At 42.9% G+C, this 25,294-nt stretch overlaps 1 protein-coding gene across 2 annotated transcripts; it reads left to right on the top strand.

Moving 5' to 3' along the window:
- On the top strand, positions 1-24,074 carry PPP1CC (protein phosphatase 1 catalytic subunit gamma). 2 transcript variants are annotated; one of them, XM_082230467.1, is made up of 8 exons: positions 1-261; positions 12,628-12,759; positions 14,166-14,396; positions 16,859-16,963; positions 20,480-20,703; positions 21,395-21,529; positions 23,189-23,249; positions 24,015-24,074. In XM_082230467.1, the coding sequence occupies exons 1-8, from the start codon at positions 207-209 to the stop codon at positions 24,026-24,028; spliced, it is 957 nt and encodes a 318-aa protein (XP_082086593.1). In that variant the 5' UTR covers positions 1-206; the 3' UTR covers positions 24,029-24,074. The 2 variants fall into 2 exon arrangements, with proteins under 2 accessions (XP_082086593.1, XP_082086592.1); XM_082230466.1 differs by lacking the exon at positions 24,015-24,074 and having other exon boundaries at positions 9-261; positions 23,189-23,910.
- The last annotated feature ends 1,220 nt before the right edge of the window (positions 24,075-25,294 follow it).

Raw genomic sequence — 25,294 nt, forward strand, 5'->3', positions numbered from 1 at the left:
ATCTCCACCTCCTCCTCCACCGGAACGAGCGAGCGACCGAGCGAGCGAGCTGGGTTGGGGGGCGGGAAAGCGAGAGAGGGAGGAAAGGGGGCGCGCGGTAGGGCATTCAGGAGAAGGAAGGAGCCAGCTCGGGAGCGGGGGAAGAGCCGCGCGGGTCGACCCGGCGGGCTCCGGCTTCGCTCCCTCGCGCCGGCCGCTGAGAGGCGATGGCGGATGTGGACAAGCTCAACATCGACAGCATCATCCAACGGCTGCTGGAGGGTGAGCGAGGAGGGCGGCTTGAGGGAACGGAGCGGCGGTGTGTGGGGGGGGGATAAGGATGTACCGTGAGGCTGGATTAAGGGGGGGGCGGCGCGTGAGGCGACTTCCTTGGGGGGCTTCCGCCGCCCTCTGGGGTCGCTGCCGCGGTTTGGGGAGGGGGCGGCAAACCATTAAAAGGGGGGGGTGCCCACAGGCTGGGGGGGAGGGGGAAGGAGCGCGGAGGGGCGAAGGCCGTTTTATTTAATTTATTATTATCCCACCCTTTAGTTACAAAAAGCCCCACTGACTATAGCTCTCCTCCACATGACGGTTATGGGTAATAATAGTCGCAAATAGTAATAAATGAAGCCTAATAGCGTGACTTGTGTGCGCGCGCCGTCCGCCTCCTCTTCGCTTCTCGTTTCAGGCACTTTTGGGGCGCTTCTCCCATCCTCCCGTATCTTGGGAGGGTGCAATGGGGGGAGGGAGAAGCGTTGTGTTTGGGGGAGATCCGAAGGTGTGGAGGCCAAGGGAAGGGGGTTATCTAGGATGTCTTGGGGGGGGGGCTGTTGTATGTTCTCGGGGGAGGGGACGTTTCTGGAGGAGGGGTTGTACTGGTGGACGGGCGTGCATGCCTTTATGTAGATTTAGGTATACGTGTAACTTTCTTCATTTACAGTATATACTGCATCTAAATGCTGCTGCTGTTGTTCCTTTTGCCACAAAAAAGAAAGAAAGAAGGCAGGAGAGACTGGTAGGAAGGAGGAAGCTGCAATGGTTTTGTGTGTATATAACATATCTTTTGAGTATGGGGTGCGTGGATTATTTGAGAGAGGACTTAACAATACAGAGGTGTGTGTGTGTGTGTGTGTGTTTGAATATGGGATGTATGGATACACACAGGTCAAAGTAGTATAGAGAGGATCCCCCCCCCCACCGCCCCCAAACTCTCTTGGGGGGGGGGTGAAGGTTTTTCTTGAGAAGAGTAGGGATTTTGGAGGCCCTTGACAGACTCCGCTTGGGGGGAAGATGAGTATTTAGAGTGGATTTGGGGGTGGGCTCCCAATATTTATTTGCACTGGCGTTTCTGTAGGGAGGGGGAAGGTGGGTTGGGGTGGATTGCAGAGGAGCAGTGAGATTGAGGAGCATTATTGGGAATGGAATTTAGGGTTGCTTGCCTGTGAAAAAGTGTTCCCATAAGGTGGAGGGGTGAAGTAAGGGGGTGCTGTTGAGGGCAGGGTGGGGCGAAGGTGCTGAACCTAATTAGGAATTGTTTTTTATTGCAGTGGGCTCATTTTTTTTTTAAAGTGCCCCTTTGTGGTTCTGTGCGGAGGTGAGGTGAGGTTAAGTGTTTCAGCTAGATGAAAGGGAAGTAAAGTAGTAATTGTTGTGGGTGGGGAAAGACTATGTGGAGGATGGTAAGAGGTCCCCTCACATAGAACACATCAGGGTATCTGAAATCCCATAGCCCTCCGCTCATCTCAATTCTGACTTTGTCTTTGGACTCTCCTGAGTTGATTTGGCAGGGAAGGAGGCAAGACTGAAGGGTCCACATCCAAGATGGAGGGTCTGGAGGTGCTTTGTTTGTGCCTCAGTGATCTTTTTTCAGATTTACAACAGTCTTTTCCTCAGTTCTTGTACACTCCGTGTGTCTGTGTGTGCATACATACACAAACATATAACTTAAAGATAGGTGGGGGTGCACACAATTCTTATTCTGATACATTAGATGTGCAGGCAGTGCTTTATTCTGATGTTTTTCTTAGGGTAAGTGCATAAGTAGTAGGTTGGTCATTTTTCATTGTTTTGCCCTCTGCTTAGCAAAGTGGAGTCTTACTTCTGTAGTAAGAGAAATCAGTGTTGGTTTAGTTTCCCTCCCGAAGCTGCATGACTGCTGGCCTGGGGAATCAGGAGGGCGTTAAAATGTTGCTCACCCTCCTATGCCAGTCTGTTGTGGCCATTATTGTGGCAAGGGTGAAGCTTGCAAACAAATTAAAAATTTAATCCTTGTAGCAACATGAACATTTGACTGCTCTAAAGACATGATTGTGAGCCACATGGATGTCTGCTCATTTGAACATTTTCATCTGTCTGACCTTGGTGCTGGGGTTGTTTCTGATATGCCGTGTTCCCTAAATCTTAGATAGTGCATGTTTTGATTTCTAGGTTTGGGTAAACATGCTTATAAATCTTGGCTGAGGTGAAGCGTTGTGAAGTAGCTGATGACAAATTATCCTTGTAGCAGCAAGCAATATCACATTTAGCTAGGGAGGGAGGCTGCACTAATCTAGCTTTGTCTGAGTCTATCCAGGACTTATACTTGAAGAGTTCAATCAGGGAATTAACTTTTCATTTGAAGCAAAGTAATCTGCAGCAATGTGGTCTGAGCTAAATATAAGGGATATGTCTTGCTGTAGTCTCTCGCCTCACTTCAGCGTCCCTTCCAGTTTTTTAAAGATACCTTTTAAAAAGTCTTTCTCATTTATTTTAGCATAGCCATGGAAATGGATAGGATTTGTGAATGTAGGATATTTGGGGTTGGATAAAATAGAACTATTGACATTGCTTCCATTGGTTTGGTGTTAGTCCTTTTTCCACCACCTTGATTTACTTAAAAATATAATTTACCATGTCTCCATCTCATCAATGAGCTTAAATTTAAGATGCCAACAATATTCATTTAGTGTACATTGATTTCTCAGTAATTTCTGTGTTAAATTTCTTGCTACATAAACTTTGAAAAGTTTGTGTAGACATAACTCTAGGAGCCAAGCAGGACTTATCAACATCTTAGAAGATAATATAAATTGTATGGCAATTTAATGCCAAATTTGTGTTAATAAAATGTTAAATCATTTAGTAATGGAGAGAATTTTTGAAACATTTCCACTTTGAATTTATACTTAAAAGTAGCTCAGCCCCAATGAAAGTGAGACTTCAAAGAGGTTAATGTTGTAAGACATATTTGGTTGATTTGTGTATTGGATAGTGCTGTTTCTTAATTGTATATTTATACACAGCTCTTCCTCAAAAAGCTTGGGTTACTTTCTGTGTGGTCTCCCAGTCTTTTTCCTCACTGTTAATTGGTGAGAATTGTGTAATTGTTCGAGGTCTAAAAAGAACATCTCCTTGACTAATAATTGATACAATCAACAAGGAAGTAAGTTTAAAATTGTCAGAGAAATTGCTGTTGCAAAAGGTAAGAGACAATAGTAAGATCATAGAGTTGGAAGAGATCCCGAGGGTCATCTAGTCCACCTTCTGCAATGCAGGAATATCAACTAAAGCATCCATGACAAATGGCTACCCAGCCTCTTCTTTGGACCCTCCAAGGAAGGAAGAGTCTACAATCCTCCTGAGGGAATCCATTCCATTGTCAAACTGCTCTAACTGTTAAAGTTCTTCCTGGTGTTTAGTCAGAATCTCATTTCTTGTAACTTGAAGCCATTGGTTTGAGTCCTACCCTCCAGAGCAGGAGAAAACAAGCATGTTCCCATCTTCCATGTGACAACCCGTGAGATATTTGAAGATGGCTATCATATCTCCTCATTCTTATCTTTTCCAGGCTAAACATGCCCAGCTCCTTCAATCATTCCTCATAAGGCTTGGTTTCCAGATCCTTGATCATCTTGGTAGCCCTCCTCTGCATATGTTCCCGCTTGTCAATATCCTTCTTAAATTGTGGTGCCCAGAACCGGACACTATACTTCTGTTGATGCAGCCTAGAATATAATTAGGTCGTCGTCTTCTTCTTCTTCTTCTTCTTCTTCTTCTTCTTCTTCTTCTTCTTCTGTTTCTGCTGCATCACACTGTTGACTCATGTTAAGTTTATGGTCTACTAAGTCCCCTAGATCCTTTCCACATGTACTACTAGTAAGCCCGATGTCCCCCATCTTGTACTGGTGCATCTGATTCTTCCTGCCTAAGTGCAGAACCTTACATTTGCCCCTTTTGAAATTCATTTTGTTAGTTTGCACCCACTTCTCCAATCTGTTACGGTCATCTTGAATCCCAATTCTGTCTTCAGCTGCATTAGCTACCCTTCCCAGTTTGGTGTCATCTGCAAATTGGATGAGCATCCCCTGAATTCCTTCTTCCAAGTCATTTTTAAAGACATTGAAAATGGACCCAGGACAGAACCCTGTGCTACCCCACTTGTCACTTTTTCCCAGGATGATAAGAAACTATTAATGAGCACTGTTTGGGTTTGGTCAGTCAACTAGCTACAAATCTACCTAACAGTTACCTCGTTCAACCCACATTTTACCAGCTTCCTTACAAAATACAATGGGGAACTTTGTCAGAAGTCTTCCTGAAATCAAGATAAACATATGTCAACAGCATTCCCCTGATGCACCAAACCTGCAATTTTATCAAAAAAGGAAATGAGATTTGTCTGGCATGACATATCTTAGTAATCACAGCATCTTTTTCTAAGTGCTCACAGACTAACTGTTGAATTATCTGTTCTGGGTCCTTTCCTGGTATCAAGGTCAAGCTGACCGGTCTGTAGCTACCTAGGTCTTCTTTTTGAAGATGGGGGCAACATTTGCCCACCTGTAGTCTGTAGGGAACTCACCTGTTCTCCAGGAATTGTCAAATATAGAGCCAGTGTGGTGTAGTGGTTAAGAGCAGTAGTCTCGTAATCTGGGGAACCAGGTTCGCGTCTCCGCTCCTCCACATGCAGCTGCTGGGTGACCTTGGGCCAGTCACACTTCTCTGAAGTCTCTCAGCCCCACTCACCTCACAGAGTGTTTGTTGTGGGGGAGGAAGGGAAAGGAGAATGTTAGCCGCTTTGAGACTCCTAAAAGGGAATGAAAGGCGGGATATCAAATCCAAATCCAAACTCCAAATATAGGCAGAGGCTGTAAGATTACATCTGCAAGCTCCTTTGGTACCCTTCGGTTCAGTACATCAGGCCTTGGAAATCAACACTTGTATGCTACTTCTACTACAGTTTGGCATGGATGTAAAGGAAAACCATAGTTTCATGATGCAGCAGGAGTGACTAGCCTGTGACCCTTAAGATGTTGAATTATAGGTTTCATAATCCCTGGCTGTTGACCATTCTGATTGGGGCTAATGGGAGTTGTAGGTCAGCAACATTGGGAGGACAATAGGTTACCCACCCCAATTCTATGGGAACAAGTTTTTGCCAGGTATTTTGTCTTCAGTGCCCACAGGAGAGTCTTAGATTTATAAATGCAGCCCTGTGCCCTAAGAAAGTTCGGGGACCCTGGTTTAAAACTAAAAGCAGAAACTTTCAATCTCCTGGTAGGCATTATGAGGAAGAAGTTATTGTAAAAAGAAACTGGTATTCTATCGTTTCTGGATTGAGCCAGAGTGTACAAAGTGCTTGATGGTCATTTCTCACCCACTCCACTATACAGAAATTCCATTTTGCAATTGGGTAGCTGCTGGATCTGAGAGGGAATGATTTGCCCATGAATTCTGGTCATTTCATGGCTGTATTGAAAATTCAAACTCTGATCATCTGAGTTCCAAGACATTAGCCCCTACTTCAGTATTCATGGGTAGTTGGGGATCTGTATGACTGGAAAGTCTTGTAAATGCCTATTAACACCAATGCAAATATTCCCCAGCCCTAGAGGAGAGATGATCAGTAACTTCTGCCGTCATTTTAAAATGAACTGTAGTTCCCTGTTATGTCCTAACTCAAGGGCCTACGGTTTGTTCTAACTATAATTAGCTAATCGAAATTTATCGATGAAGTTCTGTCAAGTCTTATTTTCTATTAGGTCACACAAATGGCTGACTAGTATGCGAGGTGGGGCTACTGATTTTTTATTTTTGTCTTCATGAGATCTGAAGGAAGATATTAAGCATGCAAATATTTCCTATATATATCTCTTGTTTGCTTCATGGAGAATTTCCTTAAAGCTCAAAATGATTTCTACAAAAATCACAGAAAGTGACTAAATCAGTTTGCTTTTAGCAGAGAAAGGGGTGGATTGACAAGACTGTCCAAGACTGCACTGTCCAAACCCTTGATGCACACAGTGAACATTGTTGCAGTTAAGCTGGTTTACAACATCAAGGCTTATTTTAGAATAGTAAAGTTAGTTTAGAACACAATAGAAAGCAAAAAGTTGTGGAGAAGGAATGAATTTGGGTATAAACTCTTGTACAATGTTATATAACACTTACATAATGGCCACTAGTGATAGCTGTGGGAGATGACGTTAAGGTATCGACTGAGCTCATGAATAGGGTGTCTCCTCTCTCTCTGCAAGTAGCCTAACTCTGTAACCCCTCATTTAGAGGTTAGAGCACCATGACTTCCCTCACAGCATCTTTTTTGTGGGATTCCCTGCCTTGGGAGGTCTGTGTCCCTTCTGCTATTAAGTAAACAACTCCATTTCTGAAAATGTTTTCCCCCCTTTAGACCATAGATTATGGTAGTTTGATGTTCATACAAAGGAACAATACAACTATCAGGGTATTCACAGGGAAAAGCACTAATTTCTAAATGATGGTTCGCTAAGCTACAGCAGCTTCTTATGAGATATACTGTTCAGTGATCCCTTGCAAATAGTTGAGCCCCAGCTATTTTATTCTTACAGATCAGATTTATGTTGACACTTTAAATCTCTGGATACAGGATATTCAGGGAGTGGGAATTTATTTACACAAAGCAAAGTTTGGCAGAACTGTGTTGCTCCTTGGTTGGACCAAGAACAAATCCCTTAATTTGTTAATATTGAAGGAATGTCTGTTTACAAGAGGTTCATAAACTACTGACAAACTACACCTAGATCTATTTTTTCAGATCTAGTTCTAACTTGAAATTTTCAACAAGTGCGTGTAAATGTCAAATATGAAAGTAGCAAAGGCTTCAATGTTACAGCAACTTTAATTGGTTAGATTAATTAACAAGATATAATTGACTTAAAATATGATTAATTGAGAAGCATTTTTTAAAGCATTTGAGAATTCTGAACAGACAAAACAAATTGCGAAATAGATAGTAGATTAGCTGTAAGTACCGGCTAGCTGGGCGATATTGTAGTATGTTGTCTGAAACTGGTATGACATTTAGATTGTGGTACTGGTTTCAGACATTGAGCTGGCAATAGTTACTTTCAGTATTTCTGAAAACAACAAAAATGTCTGAAATTTCAGTGCTTGAAAAATTTATGCTATCTTTGCAACATGTGCAAATTCTGCATGCTTTCTAGAGGTAATCTCTTATTATTTTTTTAATGATATCTATTGAAAAAAGAATTTTTTTAAAATTACAAAGAAAAAAGACAAAAACAGAAAAAGTAAAAGTAAAAACAAAACCAACATTTTCAAATTCTCCACTTTCATTACATTCTTTCCATGACCTCCTCCTCCTCCCATCTCTTGTATCTTAATTAATAATTATCACAGCAAATCCTTTCCATAATTCATAATATTCTGTCATTGCATTACCTTGCTCTATTTTCATCTTATCTTATAAAAAAAACTTAAAACTTAAATCTTATTTTTACCAACTTCTCATAACCATTACCTTTTTACCTAATTCTTTAAACATTTTTTACAAGAGCCAAGTAATTTCATTTCAGCATTTTCCCAACGTTCATCAATTTTATACAACATTCCTAATGATAAAAAAGAAATAAAAACAATCCAATCTTCTTCCAGCGTCCCCTCCCCCCGGTCCCAGGATTGTCAGTCCTTTTTATCCCATTAGTCTGGCACATTAACCTGGTGATCTTATATCCGAGGCCTTCAAGTCTCTTCCATGTCCCTTCCGCAGCTCTTCTTCATATTTTCCTTTCACTCGTGGGAACTCCAGCTTGGTAGTGTTTTTGACCCTTTTCAGCAAATCAGCCCCTTTCCCATAGTCCAGACTAGACTCCATATGGGATAATAAAAAAAAAATTGGAAGCCCCAACAGCTCCGAACCTCTGACGGCCCATTGCAAGACTCGGAAAGTCCAAACATCCTGCATAGGGGGGTCAGTCCGACCCCCCATTTCCAAATCAATCCAAACTTTGTCTTTCCTAATCTGGTTTTTTCCAAGTTCATTTGTCACATCCAAAGGCTCATTTTCCTGCTGGGCCAAAAGTCCCTCCATCTCTGGCGTCCAAGATTCTGCAACATCCTCTTCTCTCATCTGCTCTATCAGGACACACTCCTGTTTAAGTTCCTGGGTGGGTTCCATATAGTTTCCCACTACCTGTTCAAATGTTCTGGCCGCATTAGCCATCAAATCCGTCTTCTGACTTAACTGATCCAATAGGGCATTTATTTTACAGAGAGCACCCAACAGTGCTTCTGAAAACATTGTCCTGCAAGGTCACAAGTCCTTTCCCACGATTGCAATCTTGACAGCTGCAAGCTCCCTAGAATTGGTTACTGTTTCACGGTCCCCTCTAGGGGGAGAACTTCTGGTTATTCTTTCTTTTAAGGACAATAGCAACACAGTTTCTTTCTTTAAGATATTTTGTCAATATTTGTTCCTTTAAAATGCGAAAGTAAACAGTGGAATCACAATGTTACTCTTCTTTTAACAATTTGTCAAAAACATTTGTCTCTGGTTAATGAGCTTCAAAACGTCAATTCTGACACCCCGCTCCAGGGTCAGGACGGTGGAAAGTTACTTTACTTTAAACTCACTTCTGCAGGTTTAAACAGTCCCAAAAAAGATCCCCCTTCTTCTCCTGCTACTGAAGGGGGGCTCAACGATTTTAAATGGTGAAAACCGATCCTTTAAAAGTGATTTTCTAAGCTCTGGTGTACGTTATCTTTGCTTTCTTCTGACTACAAGGAAACGGAAAGCTGACTTCCTGTTTAGACCTTCCCGTTTCAGTACCAAATTAAGGTGCATTTTTAAGTCCAATTCCTTTCTAATCACCAGTTCTTATTAGAAGTCCAATTGTTCAATGATTATTTTAGATGCCAAATTGTCCCAGGAAAAAGGCAGCGCTCTCCGGCAACGGCTATGCGGCTTCGCTCCATGGAAGAAGCAGACAACTCACAGCACCGCGCCACTTCCCCGCTCTGCTCCAGAGCCCGTTGCCGGGCTCCTTTGCCAATTTGGGGGGGTGCAAACGGTGCCCGCCGAGTCCTACGGTCACAGGCTTCACCCGCCTGTGATTTTTGAAGGGTCCCCGCTGCGCCATAGCGGTACAGACCCGATTTCCGTAGAGCCGGTTCCCTCCGAGTCAGAGGGAATCCGCCATTACCGATGGCGCCACCCCGGAAGTCCAATCTCTTCTCATTTTAAGTCATACCACTTTCAGAGATCTTGGTCATACTTCTTATTTATTGGGTGATTTAAGTAGCAAGTTGGAACCTGGCTTGTAGGCTATATTTCCCAGCTTCTCCTTGAAGACATCTAGTAAGGGAGAGTTTATAGGAAATGACTAGAATTCCAAATGGCATCAAATGCAGTTTGCTATTCTAGGATACATTCCTTTTCATCCCTGTCTGGCCAAACTTCTCTGCTTGTGGGGGTGATGAGAATATAAGCTGAGGCAGTGGCAGAAGCTTCTGTTTCACAGATGCTGCTGAATAGTTTTGCCTACAGGCCTTTGGTTCCCTCTTTAAGAGCATTACTACAAGCATATCGTTTCTAAAATGCTTGATCTGTTTTCTGTCTATAGAAGCTTTTAACACGGTAACACCCTTAACTGTTTAAAAGCATATAATGTAATTATCAGTGGGTCATTTCTATAAACTCTGTTGCTGATGGACACTTTGCATTTGAGGCTGCTTACTTATAGTTTGGAAGGAGAACTTGGGGCAATTGCTCAATAGCTTCACGCATAATCACACTGCAGAGATGGGGAAATATATCAATAGGTTTATGCTTTATTACTTGTGTTAAATATTTTAATTGCACCCTCAATATATAGTAGTACTGATAATGTCATCAATGAATGCTAACAAATGACGGGGAAGAAAAATTGAAACATGTATTTGCTCATGTCACAACCATTGCCCTGCAATTATTCTGCTGGTAATTGCAACTCCTTTCTGATACTAAACCTCAAAGTAAATTGTCTTAAACTACAGCCTTTGAGCTTTTTAAAGCTTCGGTGCAAGTACTTTAAACTGCTTGTTCTGCTTCCTGTATAACATCAGTGCACAGGTGGTGTCTAGATTGAAAGAGGTCAATAGAATACAGTGGTACCTCGGGTTACATACGCTTCAGGTTACAGACTCTGCTAACCCAGAAATAATACCTCGGGTTAAGAACTTTGCTTCAGGATGAGAACAGAAATCATGCTCCGGCAGCGCAGCAGCAGCAGGAGGCCCCATTAGCTAAAGTGGTGCTTCAGGTTAAGAACAGTTTCAGGTTAAGAACGGACCTTCGGAACGAATTAAGTACGTAACTAGAGGTACCACTGTATGTTGCACTGAAAACAACACATGCATCAATTGGGGAAGGCTCTGGGAAGGCTTAGTTAGTTGCACTGCTCAAACATGAGGTAGCATGTCTAACTGGTGTGAGGAACATTCTTGCCATCAGGTTTAATTGATTTGAAGTAACTCTTACTGGGTTTGGTGAATATCATACTCTGGCTTAGCTTGGGACCCTTGCAGTTTTCAAATTCCTCTTTGTTTTGAATTAAGATATTCAACTTTTGCACCTCTTCCCTTCCATGTAATTAAGAATAGTTGGGACTGCAGCTTGCATGGGGGTTTTGTTCCTGGGGGTTGCATGCAAAGGCAAACTTTTGCAGGGCAATCGGAGCTCCTGTGAAATCTCAAGACAGGCTTGCAAGAACCTCCAGAGCCCAGTAAGCAAGAGTCTCCTGCTCTTTTTCTATTTATTTAACTATTGGTGATAACTTGGAAGTTGTATGCAGGCAGTGCCTGAAATTCCCCAGGCGTGTTTTGCAACTGGTGCAGGTCCAATTGTAACCACATGGAGATCTTTAGATGCCTGTTTGGCAATGGATACCTCCATCTGGCTGGCCCCTCCAGCTTGCTTAAGCAGGTAAGCAGAAGAGCTTGTTCAATTTATAGCCTACCTTTTCCTCCAAGGAGTACATGGTTCTCCCCCTTCTCAGTCAGTCCCTACAACAGCCTTGTGAGGTAGTTTAAGAGGCTGTGACTGGCCCAAGGGCATCTAGTAATCTTCCTGACTGAGTAGGGATTTGAATCCTGATCTCCCAGGTCCTAGTTGGACACTCTTAACCACAACACCACACTGACTTCCTAAAGAGTACTTCTGTGGGGCAGCTATATAAATTAAGTAGGTAAATAAAAATGGGGAAAGCAGAATATCACTTGGAGAAGGATCTGAAATACTCTCCTTGAAGCTTGAATTTGTTGTATTCTAGATAGTTTTATTTGATGTTTTAATGCATTGTAAACAACTTGCTTTTTTCAATTATAAAGCAGTAGAGAAATGAAATGAGTAATAACAATAATAAATGTCATCTCAAAAAAGGGCACCCAGACATTCCTTTGTGGTGACCATAACCTAGATTTAAGGTGCCATTGGGCGATTAGCTTATATATCTTGAGTTTCTAACACTGTTGCAGGTTAAACTGAAATAGGACCATAAATGGGTACTGCTATTTAAAACATATTCTCCTCTTTGGGGGGGGGGGAAATTAACTGTGTAATCTTGTCAGCTCATCAGAAGGAGCAGGGCCTTAAATCCATGATTAATCCATGTGACTGTTTTGAGTAATATACATGTTTGGGAGAGGATGGAGTTGGAATAAGCAGTGTTGCACTAGATCAGTTGTGCTTCCTGGGAAAATAAATACCACTGGTGTAGAATCTGTTTCATATGGTTGTCCTCAAATTATAATTCTTGTATCTGTATCCTAAATATTTCACCAGCATAAAATACATTGGTGCAGCCTATATATGAAGCATTTGTTTCCTGGACCACTAGAATTTAGGAACAACACATATTTTAATAGGCAGTGTTTTCATTATTTGCCTTTTAATTCCAGCAGTGGGCAAACTTCCCTCAGCTTGAATCAAAATCTGCTTGGTAATCATGAGCCTTCTCTGTAAGAGTTCAGAAGATATTTCAAGACCCAAAATTGGTCATTTCCATTTATTGTAAAATAATCTGTTTTAGAGAGCCAGTGTGGTGTAGTGGTTAAGAGCGGTAGTCACGTAATCTGGGAAACCGGGTTCGTGTCTCCGCTCCTCCACATGCAGCTGCTGGGTGACCTTGGGCCAGTCACACTTCTGTGAAGTCTCTCAGCCCCACTCACCTCACAGAGTGTTTGTTGTGGGGGAGGAAGGGAAAGGAGAATGTTAGCCGCTTTGAGACTCCTGAAGGGGAGTGAAAGGCGGGATATCAAATCCAAACTCTTCTTCTTATGTATTTAATGATGATTGATTTGAAACTCAGTAGATCTCATTTGCTAAACATGACCATCCTTTTTTTTCTTTCACAGTAAGAGGGTCAAAACCCGGTAAAAATGTGCAACTTCAAGAGAATGAAATAAGAGGATTATGCTTGAAATCTCGAGAAATCTTTCTCAGTCAACCCATTCTGTTAGAACTTGAAGCACCGCTTAAAATATGTGGTAAGCATTGAGATTTGTTGGCTCCAACTATCCCTTTTTGATGAACTGATGATGATGTGGCACAACTTCTTAGGTGGTATTTATACTGGTGAGAGCCAGTGTGGTGTAGTGGTTAAGAGCGGTAGTCACGTAATCTGGGGAACCGGGTTCGCCTCCCCACTCCTCCACATGCAGCTGCTGGGTGACCTTGGGCCAGTCACACTTCTGTGAAGTCTCTCAGCCCCACTCACCTCACAGAGTGTTTGTTGTGGGGGAGGAAGGGAAAGGAGATTGTTAGCCGCTTTGAGACTCCTGAAGGGGAGTGAAAGGCGGGATATCAAATCCAAACTCTTCTTCTTCTTCTTTACCATCTCTGAAGATTGCAAATCCATTAAAATATTGCTGTCAAAGTACTGTAGTCATCCTATGCAAATCATGCTACTTGAGGGCAAAAGTATAATTGATTTGAATAGAATTCTGAAGGGAAACTTCTTCAAGTAGTCAGAATAAAGAGGACACAAATCCCAGAAAGAGGAAGCTTTATTCTTCAACCCAATGGAGATTTGATTTTAGGTTATGGATACAGGCAACGACCAATTTGCCTGGAGGTTATGTTCCTGGCCCCTGTGCGCATTGGTGGAGCATGCATAAACCTGCTTCACCACATTATTCCACCGCCCTTTTACACCCCCTTTTTCAACCTCTTCCTCATTGCTGTGACGCACATGGGCGCGCATCAGTTGGTCGTTGTCTGTTAGTAATATCGATAACCATTTGTATACTAAAAAGTGGTGGCCCGTTTTTCTTCATCATTGCATGATTCTGTAAGTTGAAGCAGAAGGCCTTGCTTTTCACAAGAAGTCAAAGTAAGTTGTGTTAAAAAAGGTAAAGGGACCCCTGACCATTAGGTCCAGTCGTGACCGACTCTGGGGTTGCGGCGCTCATCTCGCTTTATTGGCCGAGGGAGCTGGCGTAAAGTTTCCGGGTCATGTGGCCAGCATGACTAAGCCGCTTCTGGCAGACCAGAGCAGCACACGGAAGTTGTGTTAGATACTGCTTAATGCAAATATTTAAGATTAAACTGGACTTGCTTAGTCGGAATTAATAACAAATAAAATTTTCACTTCAAGCCAGCTTCAATTTTTGGGACTGGGTTTGTTGTGCTTCTAACCTCACAGATCACAAATAATAGTATGAAAATTTGTACTTTGGAGAAAACAGTGGTACAGTCCATTGAACATCTCTTTGCAAAAACACCAATGAATGGAATAGGAATTGCTAATTGGAGGAAACTTACTTTTACATATGCTTACTTTTCTTAATGTTGTGTAACAATTCTTATTCTTTAAAGTGAGTATATTAGCATGCATTTGCTTTAATGAGCCAAACTCTCAAACCATATCAACACCATTTTGTTTTGTTTTAAGGTGACATCCATGGACAATACTATGATTTACTTCGACTCTTTGAATATGGAGGTTTCCCACCAGAAAGCAACTATCTATTTCTTGGTGACTATGTTGATAGAGGGAAACAATCTTTAGAAACAATTTGTCTTTTACTGGCCTACAAGATAAAATACCCAGAGAATTTTTTCCTCCTTAGAGGGAACCATGAATGTGCCAGCATTAATAGAATTTATGGCTTCTACGATGAATGTAAGTACTTCTGGTGCTGTCTTTTGAGACTTTGGAAAGTGATTCATAGTGTAAATGGCACTATTTTTACTATAAAATAACCTCTGGGTTTGGAGTGAGTTGCTTATTAATGACAATACTGACTTGCCTAGTTAAGAGACTTTTCTATCATTTTGGCAGGTGAAATATAGCCTTCTTGTTCTTCCTTTGCTCTCTGCAGAAGAGAAAGGTGCAACTACAGTCCAGTCTTCACCAAGGCACTGCTCTGCCCAGCCTCATATTAACCTCATATTTATAATGTTAACTTTTTCAGTTTGAGTTTGCAAGTACAAAGTTGAACCCATTCCTCCTTGACTGGGCACTGGGTGGTGTTGTCTTACTCCAGTTGCTGGACTGGATGTGAATTCCTCCCCTTCCTTGGAGGGCAGTTCATTATCAGCCTTGCTTGAAGATAGTACATACCTTGTTACTGCTCTTCTGGTCCTTTAATAATCAATTGATTGGTTAAAAGCAAGCCTGATTGAATTGCATGCCTTTTTTTGTTCTCTGCATGGTGGTATATACAATAAGGATGCTCCATGCCATGACACAATGTGTAATCTCTGTTTCCTTTTGTTGCACTTTCTGGAATTGACTGTAAATTCAGTTTCTGGCTGCTCCATTTGGTGATATAAACCTAGGGTTTGAAAAATATACGTACTTGGTTTCAGGACTTTATGAATCAGGTAGTCTGCTGTTCCTATAGCCTCTGCCACTTGCTTGTCTTTAGTAACCAGTGCGCCATTGAGCCCACTGGTTTTAAAATGTGTTGAATCACATAATTTATATCAATAAACACTGCATTTTTCACAGATACATTTGTACTAAAAGTGGTTTACAAAGAACAGTACAGGCGTAATACTTCAGTAACTGCCTACAGCAAACCTACTACATTGTGGTTCATGTTAATTGAGGTGGGACGAGATCCACTTTTTCAGCAGCTTCAGATTAACATTGCACCATTATTCTCCCCAGTGATTTTATAGTACCAAATGATGCTAATGATGGCATTTGCCGTAAGCCTTGCAAAGCATGTTAATATTTCTCTGTTTAACGACTTCTTTAATGGATACAAAACAATTCAGCACCTGCTTTGCATACAGAAGGTCCCCAGGTTTTATTCCCCAGCATCTCTGAGTAGGGATGGGAAAGAAGAATCCTGTCTGAAACTGCTGCTGCTAGTCAGTGTAGATAATACTGAATTAGATGTACCCAAGGGTCTAACTTGGTATAAGGCAGCTTCCTTTGTTCTGATTTGTCTGGGACTGCCTGCTCACTGATATCTGTAATCCCAGGAAGAATTGTTAATAAAGCAGAACATGTGATTAAAAACATAGCCAAACGATCCCTTTCACATTACAGCTTTATATTATGGAATAGCCTGCAGTTCGCTGGTTCCGTCTCGGTGGTTTGAACTCCCTGTCCTTTTAATGGCTTAACTCTCCTGATGCTCAGGTGTATTTTTGTATCTTGTAGGCTAATTGCAGCATTCACACTTAGATTCTCCTCATACTCCCCACCCCTTCATTCAGTGAACTTCATACTTAGTCAGGTTTGTAATAGGTTCAGCATAATTTGTTGGTTAGGCTTGCTTGGAAGCAAATTGCGGAAACTGTCGTGAGTGTGATAAGAGGATTTGCACTTGATGCTGTCACCATTTGACAGCATCCTAGGCAGCATGTGCTTCAGTAAAACAAGAGCAATGTTCAAATAGATCTAGGATATGGGAGCCTAAATTCCGGGTCAAGACTAAGGGTCAGTTATCAGTGGTGAAGGTGCAGTGAGGGATCATTAGCAAACTCACGGCTTATTTTTGCCTTGGGAGTCTCTAAACGCTAGAACAGTTATTAGAATAGCATCTGTATGTGAAAAGGGTTGATGGTGATGACTGTAAGAGTCCTGCTTGACTGGACTAAAGATTCATCTAATCAAGCATCTCACCATCCTACAGGTAGAATGTGAAAGCACCTTTGCCATTGTTGTCCCTCAAAGCTTGTATTCAGGGGTGCACTACCTCTGAACACAGGTGATATTTGTCATCAGGGGTTTTAGCTGTTGGTAGCTGCCATGAATTTGTGTCACAAGCTTATTTAAAGCCATTCAAGCCAGTGACCACACTGTGGCTTGTGGAATGAGCTCCATACATTAATTATGTGCTGTGTGAAGTAGTACGTTTCTGTGGTCTGTCCTGAGCTCTTTGCCAGTTTATTTCTAGAGCAGGTATTATGACAGAAGGGGAAAAGATCCTCAAGAGTTTGAGATACCCCTGTGTTTGGGTTTTAGCAGGTATGGAGAACAGTTCCTCTTCCAACACAGACTAAGACCTTAATGTTAAGCAGATCAAAGATACAAAAATGTAAATGTAGGTCTCCTTGCCCTCCCTATTCTCTTCTTCTGCCACTGTTAAAATACAAGTGAGTTCATGTACTGAAATATCTCCCCAGGTAAAAGAAGATACAACATCAAGCTGTGGAAAACCTTTACAGACTGCTTTAATTGTTTACCAATTGCAGCCATTGTGGATGAGAAAATATTCTGCTGTCATGGAGGTAAGTTGATATATGATTTACAAAGTGATACTTGCTTGACCATCTTGGGTAAGTCAGCATTAGAGCCACTCAGACCCGTGCAGTGGGGCGGCAGCTGGGTACACTTGCCCCGGGCCCTAGAGGATTAAGCTGGCCAGGGGCCTTGCCAGGCACCAACTTCCTTTTTTTTTGTTTGAGTTTATAATGTTATTCTAACAAGACTCCTGCCCCAGGCCTCAGGCAAGCTCTGTGCAGGCCTGGAGCCACTTTCTCTGTATTGCAGGGCACTGCATTTCATTCTATCTAAAGCACAGGTTGAGCACATTGCAAAGTTTCACAGCTAATGTCAATTGAGATAATGTTTCTAACTCTTAGCAGGTTTTTGGTGTAATAATGTATTGAATAATGTTTGTCCAAGCAGCCTATTTGTACCCTTGTTTGCATAGGGGAACACCTCGAAACTACTTTGACCGAGTGTGATATAGGAAGGAGTTACTATATACCAGAGTTAGTCTGAATATAGTTCCCTCCCCCATACCATTTGAACTGCAGTCATGACAATGAATCACCAGAACAACAAATTTGGTGATGGGAAGTAAGCCTGTATGCATTTGGTGACCCACCATTAGAGCGAGGTGACTATAGGGTGCTCCAGCTTACGTGTTGCTGTAGCGATGGGGCTAATATATAATCTGAGACAGAATGAGAAGTAGACCTCTACTGAAAAGGCCTAATTTTGTAACTGCCGGAAGTCTTACACTGAAATATGATGCTATAAATGCATGCTATCTGCTTGTGGGTAATTGCATACTTGTAGGTAATTGTAGGTTATCTGGACAGTTCCCAGTGCCATGTTATAAAAATACTTGTGTTATACTAACCTAGCATCTCCTGACCCATTTTTGATTTAAATATTTAGCCTTGCCACTCCTGAACTATAAGCAACTGCAGTATGCTTACACAGGCAAAAACATCAGGGTTGCAATACTAGGCGTTGAATTGGGAGGCTACAGCTGAACAGATGTGAGGACAAATATTATGACCTTGCAGAAAGGACAGGTCATACCTCTTGAATTTGAGGCAGCTGCTTTAAAGCAATAAAATGTCCTACTTTTGAGCAGCTTAGATATAGTGACTGTCTGACTCTGTGATGGGCAGCTTGCTCTGGAGATGGCTGGTGTGGGGGGAAGGATTAATCCTGTAGCCTTCCTTGCTCCTTCATTCACAGCCTACAGCAGTACTGAAAAAGAGATGGATTTTTTAGCACTGAGTTCCATCTTGAAGAAATTTATTTTTTGTGCCAATCAACCCTACGCTGTGTAACCCCTCCAAGCCAAATTCCAATGTATAATGGGGTGGTAAAAAGCGGGTGGCACTGTGGTCTAAACCACTGAGCCTAGGGCTTGCCGATAGGAAGGTCGGTGGTTCGAATTCCTGCAACTGGGTGAGCTCCCGTTGCTCAGTCCCAGCTCCTGCCAACCTAGCAGTTTGAAAGCACATCAAAGTGCAAGTAGATAAATAGGTACCGCTCCGGTGGGAAGGTAAACTGCGTTTCCGTGCACTGCTCTGGTTTCGCCAGAAGCAGCTTAGTCATGTTGGCCACATGACCTGGAAAAACTGTATGTGGATAAATGTTGGCTCCCTTGGCTAGTAAAGTGAGATGAGTGCCACAATCCCAGAGTCGTTCACAAGGGGTCAGAGATCCTTTAACTTTACCTTTAAATGTCCCAGACAAAGCTGTGTGTGGTGTTGGAAAAGGGACACTGAAATCCATTTTCTTGGATCAGTTCTTGTTTGAAATACCATGGGACATTTTTCCTGCTCCAGTACATTAACATTGATTGCAACAAAAAGTACCCTATCACAAAAATTAATAGACTACTTGAGATAGATAGATAGATAGATAGATAGATAGATAGATAGATAGATAGATAGATAAGATATGTCCCAGGCACTTTTTATATATAGAAAGAAAACTAAATTTTATGTTACTGAAATTTGGGAGCATTGTTAATCATTGTGCAGATGACAATATCCTGGTTTATGAAGATCACATGGTGAGCCTACTGTGTGAATCGTGAAGTGAAAAGTGCATCCATTTGTCTCACAAACTGTCACGGTAACTAGTTGTAAGATCCTACATGGGAATATTTTAAAGACATTTTACCTCTTTAGGTAAAAAAAGGAAAGCGTGCAAAATGTATATTGTACAGTGCAGCACTCACTCTTTCACATACATACTCTTCACCACCTTGATATATTTTATGATACGGCATTATAGAAATATTTTTATTAAATAAATATATGGAAGGAGTTTTGGTTCGGTGCTTGCGTAAGAAAAAACACTATCTCTGTAGTACCGGTACCTTCCCACTTATATAGGGCTATGTTCCTGGGTACCATGCATATACATGAAATCATGTGTTGTTGGAAACACGCATCTAAAAAGCCAAATTCCACTACAACTGCCCTCTCCACACCTCCTTTCTCAAACTTCAACTCTCTATAGGCATCAAAGGTTGGTGCAAAGGCTCCTGGAATTGCTAGCCATTTTCCCGTTCTTTTTGAGCTGTTTTTGCCCATTTCACACCTTTCTGCAGTTTAAATCAATTTAATTATTTCCCAGCACCACACACGCACGTGAGTCGAACATGCATCAAGTGAGGAGACGCCTGTACTATGTTACTTTGGGTACCTGTTTTCACCGTGGTGATTCTGTAAAGGAGTTTGTTCCTCTTCCTGTTAAATTTTCTCAACTATGACCTCTTTAAATAGCCTTGACCTGCCACTTTCTCCTTCCTTTAAATTTTTATATTCAGGGATAAACTTACCCTACAGACCCCCACTCTTGCACAGCTGTGATCTCTTAGTACCAAGTACTCCAGCTACCCTGTCTTGGGTCTGAGACGTGTGGATGCCTATACAGGTGTCCTATTCATAGGCATTTCCCCCTGTGACTCTTTACTCTTTTTAAAGTACAGCCATTCACATATATTTGTGTGCTAGTTGCAAAGTTATATCCTGTAATTCGCTTTGAGAACCTGAACCACTTGTCCCATCATCTGTGAGGCATACCAGATCAGATGCTTCCACCTAGCTGGCTCTGCAGGTGGAACATGTTTTATTCTGTCTCTACGGCCGTTTCTTTCCAGCATCATTTATGCACATAAGTGTCACGACCACTGACGCTTCTTGCACAGTACCTAGGCAGCATGTGATGTCTACAGCCTTCACACCATTCATGCAAGGCGCCATGGGGGCCCCACACCAATCACAAATTCCTATGTTCCTAATCAACTCTACTGCTACCAGTCTCCTTGCCTCGCAGTAGCATGTCCTTGGCATGAGAGGATAGTTCATACCAGAAATGGGACATATCTGAGGAATAATTTTGGATTGCACTGGATAGCTTCCTCAAAATAAGCATAGATGAGGTTGCAGTGGGAATGAAGATACTGTCACCGCACAGTGTGTGCATTTGCCGAGTGCCCAGCATGTGAACAAAATGCAAAGCAGCTGCATCTTAATCCCCTGCAGGCTTATCGCCAGACCTCCAATCAATGGAACAAATCCGACGAATTATGCGGCCTACTGATGTGCCAGATCAAGGCCTCCTTTGTGATCTGCTGTGGTCTGACCCTGACAAAGATGTCCTGGGATGGGGAGAAAATGACAGAGGAGTTTCTTTCACGTTTGGAGCTGAAGTGGTTGCAAAGTTCCTTCATAAACATGATTTGGATCTTATATGCAGAGCTCATCAGGTAAAGACCAAATGCTAAGAGTTGATCCTGGGGAAGGAGCCACCAGCTCCTGGGCCCCAGTGGACACCCCTTGGTCCACCACGCAAGAAACTGGTCAGTCTCTCCTCTTTCCCCCCTCCCCCTTCAAGTTCACTTGCCTCAGAACGATGCTTGCTTTACGAGTTCCTGGCCTTGCTGATCTAGCCTTGTCTCTAAATTGCAGAATGACATGAAACAAGCAGCTTGTGAGGTTAATGTGGTTTTGTAGCTGGAAGAATGACTGGGCCCTGGAGGCCTGGATTCATAGGCACAGCCATAGAACTTCCTGCATAGACCACTATGCCACTGTTATTCAGTGTCCCATGGTAAAAGATTTAGATAAATGCTCAGAGCTTCATTCATATATATCTCACCTGAGTAATCTGTGCAGCAAGCCAGTGAAGTGGTTACAGATCATCACAGAGTGGGTGGGGAGCAGGTGAGATTGGGAGTGGTTTACGCTAAGACCATGTCGTGATGACATGGCACAACTATGGTGAGATTTGAACCAGGGACCTCTGAGATCACGACTTGGGTTGGCCACACACCAAAGTGATTCTGCTGCACTAGAAGGCATGGAAGGAGGATTAGAAAAAGGTTAGGAATATTAAAATTATTGCTGTTGTGTGATATTCGCCCCCTTTCAATTAATTGAATTGTCTTTGCTTTAAAGGTGGTTGAGGATGGATATGAGTTCTTTGCAAAAAGGCAACTGGTAACTCTGTTTTCTGCCCCAAATTACTGTGGGGAGTTTGACAATGCGGGTGCCATGATGAGCGTGGATGAGACTCTAATGTGTTCCTTCCAGGTACAGTATATTTTTAGGGTTTAGGTGCCTCATTTCCCCCAATAACGTTGCTTCTTTTCACTTTTAAGCCGGTCTTCCTTAAATTAAACCAGAATCGTAAGCACTAGCTATTTGAAAATGCGTTCCATTTCCTTTAATCTGTGCTGAGGCACCAGCTTGCCATAAAATAAGTAGGACAGCTGTAATCTGTTCCACCTTGAATTGGATTGTCCAAAGAGTCATGGCTCTTCCCTGCTGCCTAATGCTGGTGATCTGAGAGGAGGCATCGAAAATTGCAAGCAGTGGGAGGGAAAGCAGGGTGACATTTATATCCAAGGTGCTGCTGTTTACCTTTATAGCCCTAAATGGATTAGGCCAGAGGTCCCAGGTACACCTGTTACCGAATGAGCCTTTCCCATCCCGTGCATTGAGATTCTGGTGGCACCCTGCTTAGCTACTCTCTTAAGTGAAGAAATGTTGTCTTCCTCTTGGAGCAAGGCTATTTTGGCAATAGAATCTGCATTGACATTCCTGAAGACCCTTCTATTCCCTCTTCCCTTTGGGAGTGGAGGGAGTCGTCTTTTCGTACACTGCAATATTTCAGTAAGGTGAGGCTGTTGAAAATTATTGCCCTGAAAAATAATTATTTTTGTGAGTGCCAAGACCCTGAATGAATTATTTTACAGCTCTAAGCCACCTAGCCATGCCCATTGGGTGGAAATCACAAAATTATGGGTGTAGAATATACCGTATTTTTCGCTCTATAGGACGCACTTTTTCTCCTTCAAAAATGAAGGGGAAATGTGTGTGCGTCCTATGGAGCGAAGACGCGTAGCCCCGCGCGCGCTCTCCCTGCTGGGGAGGTGACGCGCTGCTATAGAGGCTCCTTCCATAGCTGCGTGTCACCTCCCCAGCTGGGAGAGGGTCGCGGGAGGCTGCTTTAGCCCCGCGCGCGCTCTCCCAGCTGGGGAGGTGACACGCAGCTATGGCAGGAGCCTCTATAGCAGCGCGTCACCTCCCCAGCAGGGAGAGCGCGCGCGGGGCTAAAGCAGCCTCCCGCGACCCTCTCCCAGCTGGGGAGGTGACCCGCAGCTATGGCAGGAACCTCTATAGCCGCGCGTCACCTCCCCAGCCAGGAGAGGGTCGCAGGTGCTTCTTTAGCCCCGCGCACGTTCTCCCGGCTGGAGAGGTGACGCCTGGCTATGGCAGGAGCCTGTCCGCTGCACCTTTCCGCTGCTCCCTGACCTGCTCTTTGGGGCTGGTGGTGGGCTTCCCCCCGCCAGCCCCAAAGAGCAGGTGGAAAGGAACCTGAAGCCTGGAGAGCGAGAGGGGTCAGTGCACACCGACCCCTCTCGCTCTCCAGGCTTCCAAGGTCCAAGGCCTTAAACGACACCTTGTTTTAAAGTGGGAAAACAAGAGGGGAAAGTTCTCCCCCTCTCTGTGCAGCGCCTCCTGCCGCTTCACTGAAGGGGCGCTGGGCAGAGAGGGGGAGATTTTTTTCCCCTTGTTCTCCCCCCTCTAAAACAAAGTGCGTCCTATTGTCCGGTGCGTCCAATGGTGCGAAAAATACGGTATATAGCCAGGTTTTGGGATAACACCAGTAGCCCCCTTCTTGTGCTCTCATCTCTGTTCAGCTGCATACAGTGCTTCCATTGCTAAGAAAGAACGTTGTCATTCCAGATTTTGAAGCCTGCCGAGAAGAAGAAGCCCAATGCTAGCCGGCCTGTAACACCACCCAGGGGTATGATCACAAAACAAGCAAAGAAATAATCAGTCTTGGCCCTGCCTAGTTGGGACTTGTACTATAGTATATAATCATTTTTAAAAAACGGTAACTTGTATCTGTCGGCTTGCTAAGACTAGATTAATGTGTTTGTGGGGTTTTTGTTTTGTTTTTTTTCATTTTGATAGATGGCGTTTGCTGGTTGTAACAGCAAATGAGACTTTCTCCCTTCTCAAGAAGAGTTTTTTAAAATTCTTATGTTCATTTGAAGAGAGAGAAAAATGCTTTTTTCCCTTATTGTTCCAGCTGTATACTTCACAGCAACTTATCCTGTCATTCCGGGTAATTGTACAATTGACTCCTTGAACCTGTACAGACCAGGTGGTGTGTGATGCCTGCTTTTCTTTTAGGACCTTAAGAGGCACTAGTGTGCTGCAAGACTAGGAAACTGATTACTGTCGAATGACATATTGTTTATACGAACCACTGTGAATGTCTTTTATTTTATTGTTTTAAAGGGATTGCTTTTTTTCTTGTCATGTACACTAGTTACGTTGCTGTCAGCATTTTGAAACCACCCCATAACCTTTGCCAGCTTCCCTGGTATGATGTATATTTTAATTCAAGCACACTTCCCTCCCATATACTTCAAAATGACAATTAAAGCCATTATTTTAAAGGTTTGTGTCTCTTTTTGTGAAACCAAAGTGCATAGAGAAAACTTGTTGGCACAGCTCATAGGGATTCATTGGCAGTATCTAAGTCAGGTTTTTTCCTCTGCAGGAAGGACGACTTGAACTAGCAGAGAGTAATGCTGGGATCAGCTGGGATGCAGGATTAAAGCCTTTTGATACTTCCCCTATATTCAATGTCGAAGCTTGCTACTGTGCTATTTTAGCCAGTTCAGAAAACTGTCACGTGTGGAGAGCTGTTCAAAGACTTGCCTGAGAATTAGAATTCCTTTTAGGGTTGGTTGGTTGGTTGGTTGGTTGGTTGGTTGGTTGGTTGGTTTGTTGCAGCTGAAGACTTATTCCACAAAGTTTAAAAAACAACCAGCTACAACAGTGAACACTGTTCATCTGTTTCTATGAATATAACACAGTATCCTGTGGTGTGTGTTTTTTTAATTAAAAAAACCTAATCTTTTTGAACAGATGACAGTGTACAATACAATGTGGTAAAATGCTTATTAAATGAATAACTTGTTAAATCTTCTCAGTGTCAATTTTATCAGTATTGCATGCATGCAGGGTAGAATGCAACTTTGAAAAAAAAATGTTTCCCAAAGAAGCTTGAGCCTACCATGCTGATGGGTCCTCCTTAAGGAATTGAATTTGAACAGCAGCTGCTCAAAATGACAGGCCAGGATACACACCTCTGAACCATTGCTGACAGTGTGGTGACCAACTGGGCCTGGCTGTTCCTCCTGTGGTTTCCTTGTTAGAAAGAGTGAAACCCAGTGCTCCAAGAGAGTAGATTTCAACTGGGCATCTTCTGGGATGAGCATAGATCAGCTTTGCAACAGCTGGTCAGCTTGCAGGCAAGTCTAGATCATAAGGAACTGTACCTAAAGAGTGCCTGTTTCAGAGTCTACTTGGGTTGGATGGGCACAAGATTTAAGAGTCCTCTCTGGGGTCTTAACTGCCAGCAGATATGCAGGACTTTTAACAGAAAGCAAGCAGACTGCATGGATTGTCAGAGAAGGCTGTCTTGCCCAGGGGACCAACAGTTGTGCAGAGTGTGTGTTCATTCCCTTTGTTTCATACAATGGAAAAGGAAGGAACCAAAAATGTACTGCAGACCCAGGGCCCTTTTGTTAACACACCTCAAGATGCACTGCAACAAGCAGAAGTGGAAAAGGGCATGCAGAGCTTGTGCCATCAGCTCTTGAGTGAGTCACGGCTCAGAAGAAACTGCAGATATGCCCTGTATATTCTAAACTGTCTCTCATTCACTTCAGTTGCATAGGTCAAAAGCAGTGAGGGGAGGAATGGTGTAGCAGGAGCAAAGGAGCCTAGCCAGTGTAACTGTTGGGTTGGTATTCCTTGCTCTTCCCCCCCCCC

The sequence above is a fragment of the Podarcis vaucheri genome, assembly GCF_965113315.1.
Source record: "Podarcis vaucheri genome assembly, chromosome: 7".
Classification (NCBI taxonomy): domain Eukaryota; kingdom Metazoa; phylum Chordata; class Lepidosauria; order Squamata; family Lacertidae; genus Podarcis; species Podarcis vaucheri.